The 17,539-nt window shown below is 41.6% G+C and overlaps 1 protein-coding gene across 2 annotated transcripts; it reads right to left on the reverse strand.

Moving 5' to 3' along the window:
* Nucleotides 1–278: 278 nt before the first annotated feature.
* On the reverse strand, nucleotides 279–17,347 carry LOC113073269 (TNF receptor-associated factor 2-like). 2 transcript variants are annotated; one of them, XM_026246168.1, is made up of 11 exons: nucleotides 17,133–17,346; nucleotides 15,283–15,493; nucleotides 14,389–14,467; nucleotides 14,179–14,277; nucleotides 13,886–14,047; nucleotides 13,730–13,804; nucleotides 13,511–13,585; nucleotides 7,617–8,126; nucleotides 6,333–6,510; nucleotides 6,090–6,238; nucleotides 279–1,292 (listed from the first exon to the last, which is right to left on the reverse strand). In XM_026246168.1, exons 2-11 carry the CDS (start codon nucleotides 15,468–15,470, stop codon nucleotides 1,074–1,076), a joined length of 1,734 nt encoding a protein of 577 aa, XP_026101953.1. In that variant the 5' UTR covers nucleotides 15,471–15,493; nucleotides 17,133–17,346; the 3' UTR covers nucleotides 279–1,073. The 2 variants fall into 2 exon arrangements, with proteins under 2 accessions (XP_026101953.1, XP_026101946.1); XM_026246161.1 differs by having other exon boundaries at nucleotides 13,730–14,047; nucleotides 17,133–17,347.
* Nucleotides 17,348–17,539: the final 192 nt, after the last annotated feature.

Raw genomic sequence — 17,539 nt, forward strand, 5'->3', positions numbered from 1 at the left:
GACTGTGATTAAATCAATAAGTAATTAGTACGGTAAACGCAAAAAGTCTATGTTGTGCTGAAGCGCTAAAAGGAATAGTTAAAAAAAAAAATAATAAAATTACTGAAAATTTTCTCCCTGTCAGACCATCCAAGATGTAGATGAGTTTATTTATTAATTCGATCAAGTTTGGAGAAATGTAGCATTGCATCACTTGCTCACCAGTGGATGCTCTGCAGTGAATGGGTGCCGTCAGAATGAGAGTCCAAACATCTGATAAAAACATCACAATAATCCAAACCACTCCAGTCCATCAGTTAATGTCTTGAGAAGCCAAATGCTGTGTGTTTGTAAGAAACAAATCCATCATTAAGACATTTTTAACTTTAAACTGTTGCTTCCGACTTTGAAAAAGATAATACAAATAGTCCATAATCCATAATCATGCTTCCATTAGTGGAAAAGTCCATCTCCTGTTGTCCTCTCACATCAAAATCCACCCACATATTTGCATAAAACAGTTTTGGATGCTTGATCTATGCATATTTCTCTCCTTATTCTGACCACATTATTATGGATAGAGGACTTCTTTGAAATTAAAAACACCTTAATAGGTTTGTTTTCCACAAATGTCAAGCTTTTTACTTTACTAGCATTAACTGATGGACTGGATTGGTGTGGATTACTGTGATGTTTTCATCAGCTGGTTGACTCTCATTCTGACGGCACCCATTCACTGCAGAGCATCCTCTGGTTAGCAAGTGATGCAATGCTACATTTCTCCAAATCTGTGATCTATCATGTTCTGAGAGCGAGTCAAATAAAAAAAAACATCTAATTTCTGTATGATCTATTTTGCATTATGATCTACACTATGCAACTGGACCGGACTTCACGTTCAATCCCAGTGTTTCACGACTCTTTTTCCTATTATAGAGCTCTACTGAGCCTTTCGGGAACTGTGCATCAGTGCAGCTTTTGTGACGGCTGAACACATGCAGGGAAACGTGTCAAAACAGACGTCATGGAATAAATCTCCTGCTGTGGTGAAGAAGATTCTCCATCAGAGGCAGCGTATAAGAAAGTAGAAAACTTTAAAGGCCAGTGAGGTCCACGATGACTTTGATGAAGATGGTGTCGTCACGTATGTATGAGTTCTTGCCCTCCAGCTTGGACAGTGGACAGAAGAGCGGGCAGCCGCTGGCGATGTTCATCTCGCTTACAGGCCTCTGGAACGAGGAGGAAGTGACATCGGGACGGAAAGCATCGATGATGTGCTCTCTGTTACTCTGGTCCAGCAGCATCAGTGTGACCTGGAAGAAGGTAACTAACTTCAGCTCACAAACACATAACAATGCATGCATTTTGTGATGGCCTAGGTTAGGCTGGTTCATTTCGTTTCCCCACCTGCATGGCCTTGGTTAAACCACAGAACGTTAATACTGTTCTTAATATTAAAATAGATATCAAATATATAATTTTAATACATGAAATGTATTAGTTCATTTATTATTTATTATTATTGAAACATACTGTATGGAATAAATCTCCTGCTGTGGTTAAGCAGATCCTGCAGCAGAAGCAGCGTCTAACCATGTCGTACAAAAGTAGTAAAATATATATATGTGTGTGTAAATTAACATATCTATAAATATAATACATTTAATTATATTCATTGTATTCATTTTATTATTTTTATTCTGTTCACAAAAATAAATTTCTATATTCAATTAATTCTATATTCACTTAAAAACTTACAATTTCCCTATTTGTAATTTTAGAAGTGTCTGTTTTATCTATTTGCATATATACATACATACACTACTGTCATGATTCTGCCCTCGTGTCCTTGATTTTTTCCTAGTCTTGAGGCAGGATCATGACAGACCCGTGTTTGGTGTACAAGCGCATGGCCTTGTCTTTGGGCCATGTGCTTGTGTTGTCTCGTTCCCTTGCCCCGCCCCCCTTGTTAACCTAGTCGTGTCTTGATTGTCCCATCTGTGCCTCCTGTCGTGTCTTGATTGTTCCCCCTATTTAGATCTCCTAGTGTGCTCTGTCTTGTGTCGGTTCATTGTTTCACATATGTATTCCTACTGGTCAGTCTTGTGAGAAGTTTACCCTTGTAACCCCCTTTGAGAAGTCTTTGTATTACCGTGAGTGTTTGTTTGTAGTTAGTGTTTAAGAGTTTGTTTTTTCATGTCAATCCTGTCCTGTTAAGTTGTTTTGTTTCTGGCCTAGCCGTTGTTTTCCCCCTCGTGGGTTTTTGTTTTTCCCCTTTTTGTAAATAAACCCCTTGTTTTGTGATTCCCTGTCTGCACTTGAGTTCCTCCTTGCCTAACCCTGACAGAATGAACCGACCACGAAGGAACTCAGCAGACAGGAGGCAATGCTGGATGGCATCAGCCAGCCAGCGAGATTGTTTTGAGGGCTCTCGCCTTGTGGTGTTCCGGGGGACCAGGGGAGGTCGTTCCGGAGCGAGCGGGCAAGAGGAGGAGCCCCAGAGGTCCCCACCTACCCAGCTGCCGGCGATCCCGGAGGGTCGTGTCCTGGCCGTGGCAACCCTGGGGGATCAGTTAGGTCCCTCCCAAGATCCTGAGGTACCTCCCACTACCTTAAGTCTCCCCAACAAGCGAGGGAGACGGCTTTCATGGGAGTCAGCTTCAGAGTCTTCGGCGTCCGAGGCTGCCCTGCCCGAGACCAAACTCCCCCAACCCGCCTCTGACCCAGCTGTAGCCTCTGCACCGCGCCCGAGGAGGAAGAGGAGGAAGAAGGGGCCTGCCGGTCCTGTGACCCTGTCTCCTCCCGTGCCAGCAGCGGTGAGCGCTGGCGTGCCCGTGCCAGCAGCGGAGAGAGCTGGCGTGCCCGAGCCAGTAGCGGTGAGCGTGCCCGAGCCTGTAGCGGTGAGCGTGCCCGAGCCAGCAGCGGTGAGCGTGCCCGAGCCAGCAGCGGTGAGCGTGCCTGAGCCAGCAGCGGTGAGCGTGTCCGAGCCAGCAGCGGTGAGCGTGTCCGAGCCAGCAGCGGTGAGCGCTGGCATGCCCGAGCCAGCAGCGGTGAGCGTGCCCGAGCCAGCAGCGGTGAGCGTGCCCGAGCCAGCAGCGGTGAGCGTGCCCGAGCCAGCTGCGGTGAGCGTGCCCGAGCCAGCTGCGGTGAGCGTGCCCGAGCCAGCAGCGAAGAGCGCTGGCGTGCCCGAGCCAGCAGCGGTGAGCGTGCCCGAGCCAGCAGCGGTGGGCGTGCCCGAGCCAGCAGCGGTGAGCGCTGGCGTGCCCGAGGCGGCAAAGAAGAAAGCCGTATTCAAGTCGGCAGTCGTGAGAGCGGAGGAGAGAGCCGCGGCCGACTCTGCAGCAAAGACTCTTGTACAGTCGGTCTCATCTCATAAGGAGATGCCAATTGTCCTAGCTGCTAAAGCCTTTTCTGATTATTTGTCCCGTCTTGTCCAAATTTTAGAAATCCCCGTCAGTCCTGTCTTGTCCCCTGACCCTGTCCCCAGAAGTCCCAAGTGTCCAGCCGTTGTCTCCCCGTGTCCTGCTGATGTGGCCCCGTGTCCTGCTGATGTGGTCCCGTGTCCTGCTGATGTAGTCATGTGTCCCGTTGATGTGGCCCCGTGTCCCGTTAATGTCCCCCCGTGTCCTGTGGTCCCCCCGTGTCCAGTAGATGTTGTCCCCCCGTGTCCAGTAGATGTCGTCTCCCCGCGTCCCGTAAGTCTTGCCCCGCGTCCCGTAAGTGTTGCCCCGCGTCCCTTGTCTGCTCCTGTCATGTCCCCTGTCAGTTGTCCCGAGACCCCTCCCCGCCCCTCACCACCCAGACCTGCCCGTACCCCCCGTCGTCAGCCTTCGTCCTGTCCTCCTAAGATTCCTGCACCACCCACCCACCCTGGTCTGTCCCCCATGAACTTTGTGGTCCCGCCTCCTCCCCTTCCCTGTTTGTTTTTTTTGATTTGTCACCCTAACCCTGCCGTCGTGTATTCATGTCTGCCTTTGTTGTTATTTGTCATGTCTTGTTGGTTTGTGTCTGTGTCCCAGTCTGTCATGTCAGTCGTGTCCCGTGTTTGATGTTCCCTTGAGGAGCGTCTGGAAGCCGCTCCTTAAGGGAGGGGTTCTGTCATGATTCTGCCCTCGTGTCCTTGATTTTTTTCCTAGTCTTGAGGCAGGATATTAGCTGTGTCCAAATTCAGGGTCTGCATCCTCCTTAGGATCCTTCCTACCCGGTTGAAGGAGGATGGGTCCTCCGACGACAGCAATAACCGGAAGTCGGTGTTTGTGAATTTGGACAGCCTACCCTTCTTTCAGTTCCCTCCCTTAACCGTTGCTCATATCCTGTCGCCTAGCAACCGTGACAGCGCCAAGCAAGACGCCGGTGAAGAGCTCATCGTTCTCTCCCCGGAGCTTTATAAACACTTCTGTCTGCTCTTTCGTCCTTAGAAGCGTTAAAACAGCTTCAATCACTAACAAATAAGCTGTGTGTAAGGGGATATTCACACAGGCAGTAAGGAAGAAGCTAGTTTACAAAAGTAAACGTTTTTTTTTTTTTTTTTTTTTTTTTTACATATACACGTACACATGTAAAAAAAAAATGCTTAACGCTAAAACAAAATGCCTAACTAGAAAACCACTGAAAAAATATATTTTTGAAAAGCCAGTTTTTAAAAAACATCGAAATTAATACTCCTCCCCCACTCCGCTACCGCTCGCTTCGTCCTGCCGAAAAGAATTATGGGATAGGTAGGACGCGAAAGGATCCACCACACCCATCCTTCTAATTCGGGGAAAAGGAGGACGCATTTGTGGGCCGCATTTGAAGGATCCTACGAATTTGGACAGCCTTCGTCGCGGCGCTGTGACGTAACATCCTTCAAATGCGTCCTCCGAAGGATGTAGACCCTGAATTTGGACACAATCCATGACAGACCCGTGTTTGGTGTACAAGCGCATGGCCTTGTCTTTGGGCCATGTGCTTGTGTTGTCTCGTTCCCTTGCCCCGCCCCCCTTGTTAACCTAGTCGTGTCTTGATTGTCCCATCTGTGCCTCCTGTCGTGTCTTAATTGTTCCCCCTATTTAGATCTCCTAGTGTGCTCTGTCTTGTGTCGGTTCATTGTTTCACATATGTATTCCTACTGGTCAGTCTTGTGAGAAGTTTACCCTTGTAACCCCCTTTGAGAAGTCTTTGTATTACCGTGAGTGTTTGTTTGTAGTTAGTGTTTAAGAGTTTGTTTTTTCATGTCAATCCTGTCCTGTTAAGTTGTTTTGTTTCTGGCCTAGCCGTTGTTTTCCCCCTCGTGGGTTTTTGTTTTTCCCCTTTTTGTAAATAAACCCCTTGTTTTGTGATTCCCTGTCTGCACTTGAGTTCCTCCTTGCCTAACCCTGACACACTACAGTTATTTTATTATAACTGTATTGTTATAAATTATTAACTGTATTGTTATAAATTATTTTATTTTTATAAAAAAAAGAATGTGTATATATATATATATATATATATATATATATATATATATATATATATCCCAAAATAAATTTATTTACATTCTGTAATTTTTAAAGAAAAATTTTTATACGTCTAAATAATTTTTTTTTAAATATTTTTTAATCCATAATATATGTTTATATTTATATTTATATATATATATATATATATATATATATATATATAATATATTTATATATATATATATATATATATATATATATATATATATACACAGACTTATTTATTTATTTATATATATTTATATAGAAACTTTGTGTGTGTGTGTTATAACTAAAATAGAAAATGCATTATTAACATATTATAAATCCTACATTAAAAAAAAAATCAGGTTTCTAAGTTATGTATTATTATTATCATTATCATTATCATTATCATTATTATATGCATCCTTTAAGAAATATAAAAAAATTATGCAACATTAAAATATTCAATCATAATTTATTCACAATTATAAATTATCACTTAAAGTTGCCCTATTTGAATTTAAATGACCTTTGATGAAAAGTAACAATATCATTTATTTTGTATCAGGAGTAGTGTAATAGTGTAATGTGTTCATTTAAAACATCAAGTCTCCTCACTGCTGCTTTAACGCATGAAAACAAACATTAAAAATGGTGATGCACCTTCTGGTTGAAGGGCCATTTGAGCAGCGCATCACTCAACCCTCTCATGACCACAAAAAACAGCGAGAGATGCGTTCCCCGTCCCGTCCCGTCGCCGTTCAGGTAAATCCGCAGGCACATCCTGTAGCCGTACTTGCTTGTGTAAAATGCTGAACAAAATGAGGAGCGTGTTAGTCAAAACTTATAATTTGCAAATCAACACAATGATCATTGTGTCTATTCTGACTAATGTGGGTTTTTTACCGGGTGAAAACATGGCAGGCGCCCGTCCAGCAATGGCATCTTGTCTCTTTTTAGTGAAATCTGCTATCCGCCAGATGAAGACGCCGTCAAACGTGGTGGCAGACATCTCCCGCAATCTGCCCTCCATTTCAGCCACAGTCAGGTCTTTAACACCCACCTGCCGCTCCAGCTGACGCACCTACAGGAGACATGATGGAGAAATATTCGATATGGAGCATAAATCATTCTCACATGGCAAAAAAAAAGATGCAATCACATAACTAAAGGTTTATACTGATGATATTAACCCTGTAATGCTTACTGTGTCATATTCGATACATACATTTCTAAGGCCTCTAAATTATCTGCATCATACATTTTCTGAAATACTTGTACAAAATCTATTCTGTCGTCTCATTGATAGTTTATATATTTTAGCAAGTTTTTAGTTTAATTGTTCAAACATCCACCCCTGTGCCTCACCTTAATAAGTCATATTAAACACAAATATATATATATATATATATATATATATATATATATATATATATATATATATATATATATATATTCACTTACAATTTTAAAAGCTTCTATTTTATGATAAATATTGTTTTTCTTATTATGCATTATCCTAGTTTCATTTATATATATGTGCATACATACATTATATTTTTATATATGCTGCAAAAAGAAAAGTAACCTTGGAATATATTCAAATTACAATTTATTTAAAAATACATTTCTATTTGAATATATGATTTAAAAAGGCTTCTATGTTATGTATTATTATTATAAAAAATGTATATTAATATTAATATATTCAGTCCTAATTTATTCACAGTAATAACACTATGTATACAGTGTGTGTGTGTGTGTGTGTATGTATATATATATATATATATATATATTGCATTATATGTTTTGAAACTATTGAGCTTTGATCATAAGACTAAGCATTTAAATATCATCTAAAACAAATTGCGGAAGTTACATAGGCACAACTGATATTTACATGTATTTTTTTGTAAGAATCTGCTATAGATCTCAATTATTTATGTTACAAGCTATCAGAATTAAATGATTCTTTTTGGCCATTTAAATATCAGTATCTGCACCAAATTGCATTGGAATAAAACTAAGGTGTTTATTCCTCCATATTCTCACTATATCATACTATAAGAGCCATAAAAGCCTATTGTCTCAACAAAAATCACATATGCAACCTAAATCTATAATAAACTGTTCCATTTCTGACTGTTATTTTATACGTCAGGCTTAACAGGGTTAAAACAGACAGCACACCTTGTTACTAAGAGCCTCGATTTTGTCCTGATCGAGTCTGTGTTGGCGGTTGCTGGCCTCCATGGTGGTTGCGAAGCGCTCCACTTCTCGGTTTAGCACGCAGACCACGTCTTCAAACGTCCCCGCCTTCACCTCCAGCTCCTGGCAGCGACGGCCCAGATCTGCCACCTTGGTCTTCTCGCTGTGCAGCTGGAGCTCCAGCGCTGCGCCCACCGAGCTGGGCAGAGGGGTGAAGGAGGTGGGCAGCGTGGTCGGAAGCGCAGAGGAGGACGAGGATGAGGATGAAGAGGAGGGGACCCCCTGCACGGGCGGTCCGTTCAGCTGACTGACTCTGGTCTCTAGGTCTCGGAGCGCCTGGTGAAGCTCTTGTGCTTTGTGACCGGCCAGCTCCAGGCTTTGGGGCTGCAGACCCTCCAGACAGACCTTCATGCTCATGATGTAGTGCAACAGCAGGTTGAGATGTTCGTGAGCACAGACACGCTCGTGATCGTGGATCTTCTCCTTCTCCACCTCAAAGGGAAAACAATTCGATTAAACTTCAACGTGAATGATTCGTCAGTCATGTGGTTTGCATCATGACACTGCATTATGAGTTAGGAAATCGGTTCACTTTGTTTTTTTTTTTTCTAATAGTGATATTTGATACATTTGAGATCTCCTTTAGTGTTACAATTATTAATATTTTAAATTAACTAAGTTTTAAAGTTTTCGATTTAATTGTAGTTTAATTTTTGATAATTGTGCTTGTCATTTTTTTTTTTTTATATTTCGATTTATTTTTAATTGATTTTGTTTCAACTTTTCAAACATTTGTATCTGTATGAAAGTTATATTTGATAAATTTTGATTAAATAAAACATATTTTTACGTTTTTTGTAATTTTGTGATGTGCTTTTGTAATTTCTATAATATTGTATTAATATTTTTAAACATTTCTAGTAAGTTTTAAATTCGATTTAATTCAGTTTTAACTATTTTAGTACTTGAACAATTTTATTTCAGTTTGTGGTCATTTAAGTTATTTTTTAAAAGTTTAATTTGTTATTGGATAATTTTTTACTTTTTTTTTCAATTAAGCATCTTAATAGTTTTATTTCTTATAAGAAATACTAGTCTGTTTTCTGAACATTTCTGTAATTTTGTTGTTGTTTTTTATTATTATTTTTCGATCCCGGAGGGCTCTCTTCGAGGAGGGAGCCTTCACCAGCGTTCCTCGCGATACCGGTCCCGTTTTTGCCGAGGCGGAACGGCGCCGGCATTCGTTGGGTTCACAGATCGATCTGTTGGAGGGAATGGAGACGGGCACGTCCTTATCTCCTACCTTACCCATCAGATCTGGCCGGTTCCGGGGTTCGGAAGTCCGAGCTTCGGTTCTTCTCATAGACAGTAAAAGAAATGGACACAGCGACCCCATTGGAACTCAATTGAGACAAGTGAAGCCCATTTTTAGCGTTTTTAAGCACTTCTGTTTCTGACGCAAAGACTCAAACGAAGCTTGGCGACGTCAGCAACCTGTCTGGCAGATGTAAATCTTCTAAGTGGCTGTGCGTGCAAACTGCCATCGTTAATCTTGCAGAGACGGCGAGCTTGAGCGGGGAGTTTTTTTCCGTGAGTGAGCAGGAGTAAGTATTCTGATTAATTATTTTGTATAGTATTTTAAAATGTAACGCCAGTACGCCATATTAAGTTAATTGCCTGCAAGCTTTTCCTCCTGTCTGTACGGTAATGCGACAGAGAGTCTAGTCGTTATGACGCAATCGTTAGCCTATTTTTTACAAAAAACTGTTTATACGGGCCCATAATGTAACATAGAAGGTAATGGGGCCCTTTATACATTGTCGTGTATCTTTAGAAATAAATAATGGACAAACGGAGTCTTTAAACGCCTCAGATGTAAAGTTATTCGCTGTCAAAGTGACGCCAAAATGAATGGGAGTCAATGGGAATGCTAACGCAAGTGAAGTTCTGCTAAAAGATGGCAGCCCCCACCCGACTTCAACTTCCGGTCGAGTTCCTTGCCACCTGGTTCTTCCCCCCCGAGCATCGGGCTTGACGCTCCGCCTTTCTTTGTTTCTTTGTCAATAAACAGTGTTATGCCTAACATTATACGAGCAGCTATTTAAGTCTCCGAGGGGATTAATATTGTTTGTGTGACTAATTATTTGCGCGCTGTCGAGGCAACGCGTGTATTACATCATTTTCAGTTTTGATGTGAATTTTCCTTACCCGACCGCTTGTCTGGTTGTTTAAACTCCATTTAAAAAAGGAGGAGTTAGTTCTATCACTTCAATGTGTACTTTGTCACAATCTAGACCGTGTTTACTCGTCTGATTGTTTTGATTTCATTAAATTCTAAGAAATTTAATAACTGAGAAGTTAATATATCACTTCAATGTTTATTGTATCACAATCCAGACCGTGTTTACTTGTCTGATTGTTTGATTGTTTAAAAATTCTAAGAAATATAATGACTTTGAGAAGTCAGCTATTCAATGTGTACTTTATCTCAATCTAGACCGTGTTTACTTGTCTGATTGCTGAATTTCATTAGATTCTGAGGAATTTAATGACCGTTATCTAACTTCAAGAAGTTCAATATATCACTTCAATGCGAATTGTATCACAATCCAGACCGTGTTTACTTGTCTGATTGTTTGATTGCATTAAATTCTGAGGAATATAATGACAGTTATTGAACATGTGAAGTTAGATGTACTGGAGGGACTGCTGGGCGGGAGCAGCCCCTCCATGTACAAACAGAGCAACACTCTGGGCCGGCGACTTCTCAGCCTAATCCCCATCTGAGGTCAGGCTGGGAGGTCCACGGCCAAGAAGTCATGACGCATTTCAGTCACGACTACAGAGGGCGGCCCCTACTGGGGTAGAGCGATGTCCACCTCATTATACGGTGCCCGTCTCACCTCAGTGCCCTCAGAAGGTGGGTCTGCCAACCCTGCCAGAGTTTCAGGGTGCAGCAGCTTCCAGCGAGCACTGCTCTCAGTTATTTCCGCCCGTGAGCGTAGCAGAGCTGAGACGCTCGCCACCCCTTCAGAGGCCTCTTACACCAGAGGTCAGTCTCGAGGGACTGATTCCCTTAGTACATCAGTTAGCAGCGTGAAACATACTGCCAAATGTATCTCAATGGCACACGGTAGAAAGAGGCTATCGCATTCAGTTCGGCCATCCACCGCCGACATTCAATGGGGTTACACCGACAGTAGTCGGCCCCCAGCAGGCTCTGGTGATGGAACAAGAAGTGAATACCCTATTAAAGAAGGCGGCCATCCAGGTGGTCCCTCCTCTGGACAGGGAATCCGGGTTTTACAGCCGGTATTTCATAGTTCCAAAGAAGGATGGGGGGGGTTGCGTCCGATCTTAGACTTACGTCATCTAAACCTCTCAGTTATGTCACTGAAGTTCAAAATGCTCACTGTCAAACAGGATGTAGCTCAAATCAGATCCGAGGACTGGTTTGTCGCAGTAGATCTCAAAGACGCATACTTCCAAATATCCATCCTTCCACAACACAGGAAGTCTCTGAGGTTCACTTTTGGGGGCAAAGTCTACCAATATCGAGTACTTCCCTTCGGCCTTGCACTCTCACCCCGCACGTTCATGAAATGTGTAGATGTGGCTCTGGTATCCCTCCGTATGCAGGGCATCCGCATTCTAAATTATATCGACGATTGGTTGATTCTAGCTCAATCAGAGCAGATGGCGGTTCGACATCGAGGTGTCGTTCTCGCCCATATGGGGGAGCTGGGTTTGAGACTGAATGCCAAGAAGAGTGTACTTTCTCCAGTTCAGAGATCCACCTATCTAGGCGCATTATGGGATTCGACCACGATGCGCCTCGATCCTCACATCAGTCAAGAGAGTCAAAGAAGGCCAGTCACTCACTGTCAAGCAGTTTCAGAGACTGTTAGGGCTCATGGCAGCTGCATCCAACGTGATACCTTTTGGCCTCCTGCACATGAGGCCCCTACAGTGGTGGCTCAAGACCAAGGGGTTTTACCCGAGGGGAAATCTTTTCCGAACTATTCAAGTCACGCGGCGATGCCTTCGTGCCTTAGACATATGGAAGAAACCTTGGTTCTTGAAACAGGGCCCGGTGTTGGGAGCTCTTGGTCGCTGTGTAACGCTAGCGACAGACGTGTCCCTCACCGGTTGGGGTGCGGTCATGAGTGGCCACCCTGCCCGCGGTCTGTGGAGCGGTCGCCATCTGACATGGCATACCAGTTGTGTAAAGATGCTAGCTGTGCATCGAGCATTGAAATATTTCCTCCCAGACCTGAGAGGTCACCATGTGTTGGTGCGCACCGACAACACATTGGCGATCTCTTATATCAGTCACCAGAGAGATCGGCATTCGTACCCCTTGTACAAGCTGGCACACCAGATCCTTCTGTGGTCCCAGGACAAACTACTCTCGTTCGGAGCAGTGTATATTCCTGGGAGATTGACTGTGGGAGCAGACATACTGTCGAGACAGGGGCCGAGACCCGGGGGCTTCACCCCAAGGTGGTGAAGTAGATATGGAGAGTTTTTTGGACCTCTTTGCGACTCAAGAGATATTGCAATGTCCCCTCTGTTTCTCTCTAGTTCATCCAGCTCCTCTGGGACTGGACGCTATGGTACAGACATGGCCGAGGCTTCGTCTGTACGCTTTTCCCCCATCGCTCTGCTCCCGGGAGTTCTGGCGAGAGTACGCCGGGATGAGGTCCATCTTCTATTAGTAGCCCCGTTCTGGCCGGGCCCAGTATGGCTCGCAGATCTGATCTCTCTCCTCGACGGCCCTCCATGGGTGATTCCGATCAGGACAGATCTGCTCTCTCAGGCAAAATATTCACCCTCGCCCGGAGTTGTGGAAGTTGTCTGTGTAGCCCCTGAGGGGGCACAGCTCATAGCTTCCGGTCTCCCAACCGAGGTTGTTGAGACCCCCAAACTCCAATCCAGAGCTCCCTCTACGAGGAAACTGTACGCCCTGAGGTTGAAACCCTTCTCCTCATGGTGCAGAGACAGCCAGCTTGACCCTGTTAACTGCACAGTTGGTACCGTTTTGGAGTTTCTCCAAGCTAGGCTCTCTGCGGGGTTAACTCACTCCACCTTAAAGCTGTACGTGGCGGCCATGGCTGCTTAGCACGTCCCTTTCAACGGTCAGTCAGTGGGTAGACACCCCCTAGTTACACGTTTCCTCCACGGTGCGAGGCTATCAACGAGTCCTATGAGTCCTCTGGTCTTAGCCTTTCTTTGGGAGCCAAGGCTCACTCTACACGGAGTATGGCTGCCTCTAAGGCCATTCTAGCAGGTGTGTCCCTATTGGACATCTGCAACGCTGCGGGGTGGTCCACGCCCTCTACATTCGCCATATTTTACAATCTTGATATGCAAGCCGCTCCTGGCTCTTCTGTCCTCTCGCCTTAGCTGTGCTCTTCGGATACACAGTAGGCAGGGGTTTGGTAGTCTGGCAGCGTTGGCACATCGTTCCCCAAAAGCGCTCGACGCAGCTCGAGTTCCCGAAGAGGAACGTCCCTAGGTTACGTATGTAACCCTAGTTCCTCGAGGGAACGAGACGCTGCGTCGCAGAGCCATACTCCCGGCACCCCTGCCTGCGCTTGCTTCCCTACTCGAAGCTGAAGTCAGCTGTGTGGCAGGTGCCTTTATAGCTTCCTGGTCGCTGCGTCACCCCGTCCGTGACGTCACGCTCTTCCATTGGACTGATTGCACACGATATTCAGAGTTGTTCTTGCCAAAGGCGTTCCCCAAAAGCGCCCGACGCAGCGTCTCGTTCCCTCGAGGGACTAGGGTTACATACGTAACCTAGGGACGTTTTTTTTCTTCTTTTTTTGTACAACAATGTGTTAAATAATAGGATTCTAGAAATGAAAACTTACTGAAATGTCGCAGCCAACCACATGATATCTGCATGGAGTCCTGAACTTGCTGCAGAACTTGATGTGGTCAACATACTAAAAAGAGGAGAGCAAAGAAATAACTAATATAATACTATATAACTATTTACCATCCGTACATACAGTATATCACTTGTTCTGTTTTCTTTAACTGAGTGTTACTGAATAACACTGGGTGTGACATGTTTTTGATTACCACACCTTTTCCCTGGGGATTTTCTTCTTCGCACATCCTTCACAAATCATAGGATATTTGGGGCAGATCTCATCATGGGCCTGTGAAAACATTATTTTGTAACATGAAATGCCTTTTTCCTCCTTCAAATGTATGGCGCTTTTGTCAGACCGCTCGCTTACCTTGATGTTTTTGAAATGAAATGGTTCTTTACAGTACTTGCAGTTGAGCGTTCTCTCAGGACACTCGCGTTCATTATGACGCTCCTGTTCGTTCAGTCTAATGAGCTCTTTGCACAAGGGACACGGCAGAATCATGAACTCACACTTCCCTTCATGGCTCAACTAGAAAAACAGAGATGTGACACAAGTTACCAAATGAGAAACTGTCCATTTATACTGGATGTTATTGCATATGTAGTGTCTAAATACATCTGCTCCAGTATATCAATAAAGCTAATGTTAATGAACACAACCTCATAATCTTTAATACTGCCTTTCCAGGAGCAGCCTTCGTTGAAGCAAACAGCTGGAAGATTTTCAACTTCTCTTCTGGCAGCATTGTCGGGAAACGCCTGCAAGAAAACACAGAGAATGTGCATGCTCTGCGATAAAAGTTTGGCTTTAAATCATTTTAAAAATGCTCACAAATCTGGATTGACATCTAGCAAAGCATTTGCACGTACGCAGCCTGGTTTGAGGATGGACGTGGGCTCTTCGAAGATGTCCTCCTTGATACAGGCATTACATTTCTGTGGTCCTGATCTAAAATGGCAATGAAACACACATGTGCTATTTTGACATCAACATTTTTGGCATCAATACAAGCTAATCAATGCTTAAATATCTGTTGTGATGTGGAACTGTATTTTTTAAAATGCATAATCACTTATAATTCCAAAGTAAAACTAAAGAAAAAACATTGAATACAAAATATATAAAAAAAATGATGGATCATTTTCAGAAATGATGGATTAAATTGATCAAAAGTGGCAGTCAAATGATTAATCGTAAATAAAGTTTTTGTTTGCACAATATATGTGTGTGTGTGTGTCTGTGTATATTTATTATGTATATTTAAATATACTCACATGCATGTATTTATTTCAGAAAAATATCTTGTTTATATTAAATATATTTATTTATCATATAAATAATATGAATATAAATATAGACATAGACAAATATTTTCACAGTAATATATACCTCATGTGTGTGTATTTATACATAATAAACATTCACAGAAAACACACATGTATTATGCAAACAAAAACATTTATTTTGGATGCCATTTATCATGATTAATCGTTTGACAGCACTAATCCAAATAAAAAAGTTATTTTGAATTGAAATAATATTTCACAGTATCAAAGTTTTTACTGTATTTCTGATCAAATAAATGCAGCCTTAGTGAATATACGAATAAAAGAACAGTAAAACATTTGAACAATAAAATTGTCATCATTCTGCTATTGCCATATGTGTCCATCGTCCCAGTAAATGTTTTTAAGTCACTGCATCAGAACTGAATTTTAGCGGCCAAATAACTTCATCTGTTTGCGATCATCAGACTGAGTTACCCAACAGTCCGGTTGAAGCAGTAAGAACAAAAGCGATGGCCGCACTGCGCTTGGAACGGTCTCCTCAAAATGTTCTGACAGCAGTTGCATAAATGTTTGTCTTCAAGTTTGATGGCCAGAATCTTCTTTGGGAACCCGGGCTTGTTGTTCTCTATGGAGGACGGGGGGGAGGGTTCTTGAGCAGCCATGTCCTCCTCTAAACTTTCCTGATCTAAACAGAAGAGAAACCACAGTGGGAGAAGACTATTATTAAATATAGACAACAACAGGGACTTTCCATTAAAAATAAAGATTGTTACACAGCTCTCTGGAATTCTTTAATATGATTGGTCAATCAAGGTATTCTCTGGGCAAACATATTTCTATAATCATGCTAAACTGCTATGGAAGCCTGTTTCTGCCATAATTATAATAAAGGTAATTATAACTTTTTATCTTACAATGTTACAATGTTTCTTGCAATCAAATATAAAATAAAAATTGTGTGATATAAATTCAAATCTTTTTTTTCCTCATTTCTTTTTTTTTTATATAACAAAAAAAGCAATTGTGACATTTTATCTCATGATCTGACTTTTCCCTCACATTTGTGAGTTTACATCTCAGCTTTTTTTCTATTTCAGCTATGGAATATATATATATATATTAAAAATAAAAATAAAAAATTCTACTTTTTATCTAAATTTATTTTTCAGTAATGAGTATATAACTCTAAAATCAGAGTTTTTATAGCTCAAAATTCTAACTTTATCAGAGTTTACTCTTATAGTTTTTACTATAGTTCTGACTTTTTCTTAGAATTACAAGTTTGTTTCTCGTAATTCTTAGTTTATATCCCACAAGATTAAAATGTTAGATTTTTTCACAAAATTGCGAATTCATATTTCAAAATTCTGATTTTATTTTTTCTCAAAATTGCGGGTTTATTCTGAGTTTATATTTCTTCTTTTTTAGATTTGTAGATATTTTTAATTATTTATTTATTTATTTTATTTTATTTTTTGCGAGATATAAACTCAGAATTGTGAAATTTTTAAAATTGCAATTACATTATCATGAAATACACCCTTTCAGGGTGATGCAAACCCCTCAGTTTCACGTAAGGGTCCTGATGATCTGATTATTTTATTTATTTTGTTCAATTTTGAACATAATCATTTACCTAACTATTTAAATAAGCACTGAAATGCGAAATGTATCATTACACCTAACACATATGTCTGTTATGATTTTAGAAACATATTTAGAGCTGTCTTGCTGTTTGTAAGCACATTATTAACAATAAATAGCATTATTATTTGTACATTAATAGCATTTATTGCATTTGATAAGATTGTTATACTCTGACAGGGTGAAATAAAAAGGCTCTAAAGTAATTAGACAAACATTTTAAAGCTTTAATGATTGACAGACTCCTAAACAGCAGGCCACATAATACGAAACCTCATCTCTTTGTTTCTGTTTCAGTTTTGCTTGTATGTGCGTGTTTGCATACAGACATCCACACAAATGATGTATAATAGTCTAGTGTACAGCGGTGTAAACATTAACATGAAACACACACACTGGAACCTTTCATGCGTATCTCAAAGCACTTTTGTCAGATATCGACCATGAAGCCGTCGATATACATAATGCAATCAGCTGACAATTGCACATCTCATCTTTTCCTCTGTTGCTAAGCAAATACAACATCTGTCAGATTGTTGTTGCGTCCTTTCTGTACCGCCACGCCTCTTTTACATGCATTAAAGGCATATGGTGAGCCTGACAATAAACATACATGCAATAAAATAAGAATCAAAGAGTGCATTATGAGACAGACGCACTAATGTGCGCGTCAGACTTACCGCACCGCGATGAGATTTCGCTTTCATTTGCTCGGTTCCGCTCGAGCTCTGATGGACGGAGGCGCGCGGAGCGTCTGCTCTGTTTTGGTGGTCGACATTGTTGAGAAGAGCGCGTGCTCTTTCACGGGATTACGTCATAATGTGAGCGTGCACTGGGGTTTGGGATCTCTGAGGTTGTATTCATGATAACCTCTTAAAATGCAGGATGAATGATTATTTGGTGCATAATGTCATAATATTCATTTAAATATAAACTATTAATATATATTTTTATTATTATTGTTAGTTAGTTTAGTGCATATTGTAAATATAGTACATAATATTCATACAAATGTATAATATACATATTGTCTATTATTATACAGATCTATTGTAGTGTACTAATCTCAATAATAGCGAGGAATTTA

This window comes from Carassius auratus, chromosome 5 (assembly GCF_003368295.1).
Source record: "Carassius auratus strain Wakin chromosome 5, ASM336829v1, whole genome shotgun sequence".
Lineage (NCBI taxonomy): Eukaryota > Metazoa > Chordata > Actinopteri > Cypriniformes > Cyprinidae > Carassius > Carassius auratus.

What these genes read in the sequence shown, in the direction of transcription:
- LOC113073269 (XM_026246161.1), bottom strand. Translation starts at nt 15,470, where the DNA reads ATGGCTGCTCAAGAACCCTCCCCCCCGTCCTCCATAGAGAACAACAAG. An exon ending in AGAAAATCCCCAGGGAAAAG is followed by an intron (nt 13,586 to 13,729) that starts GTGTGGTAATCA and finishes TCCTCTTTTTAG; the next exon opens with TATGTTGACCACATCAAGTT. An exon ending in AATGGCCCTTCAACCAGAAG is followed by an intron (nt 1,293 to 6,089) that starts GTGCATCACCAT and finishes ACCTTCTTCCAG; the next exon opens with GTCACACTGATGCTGCTGGA.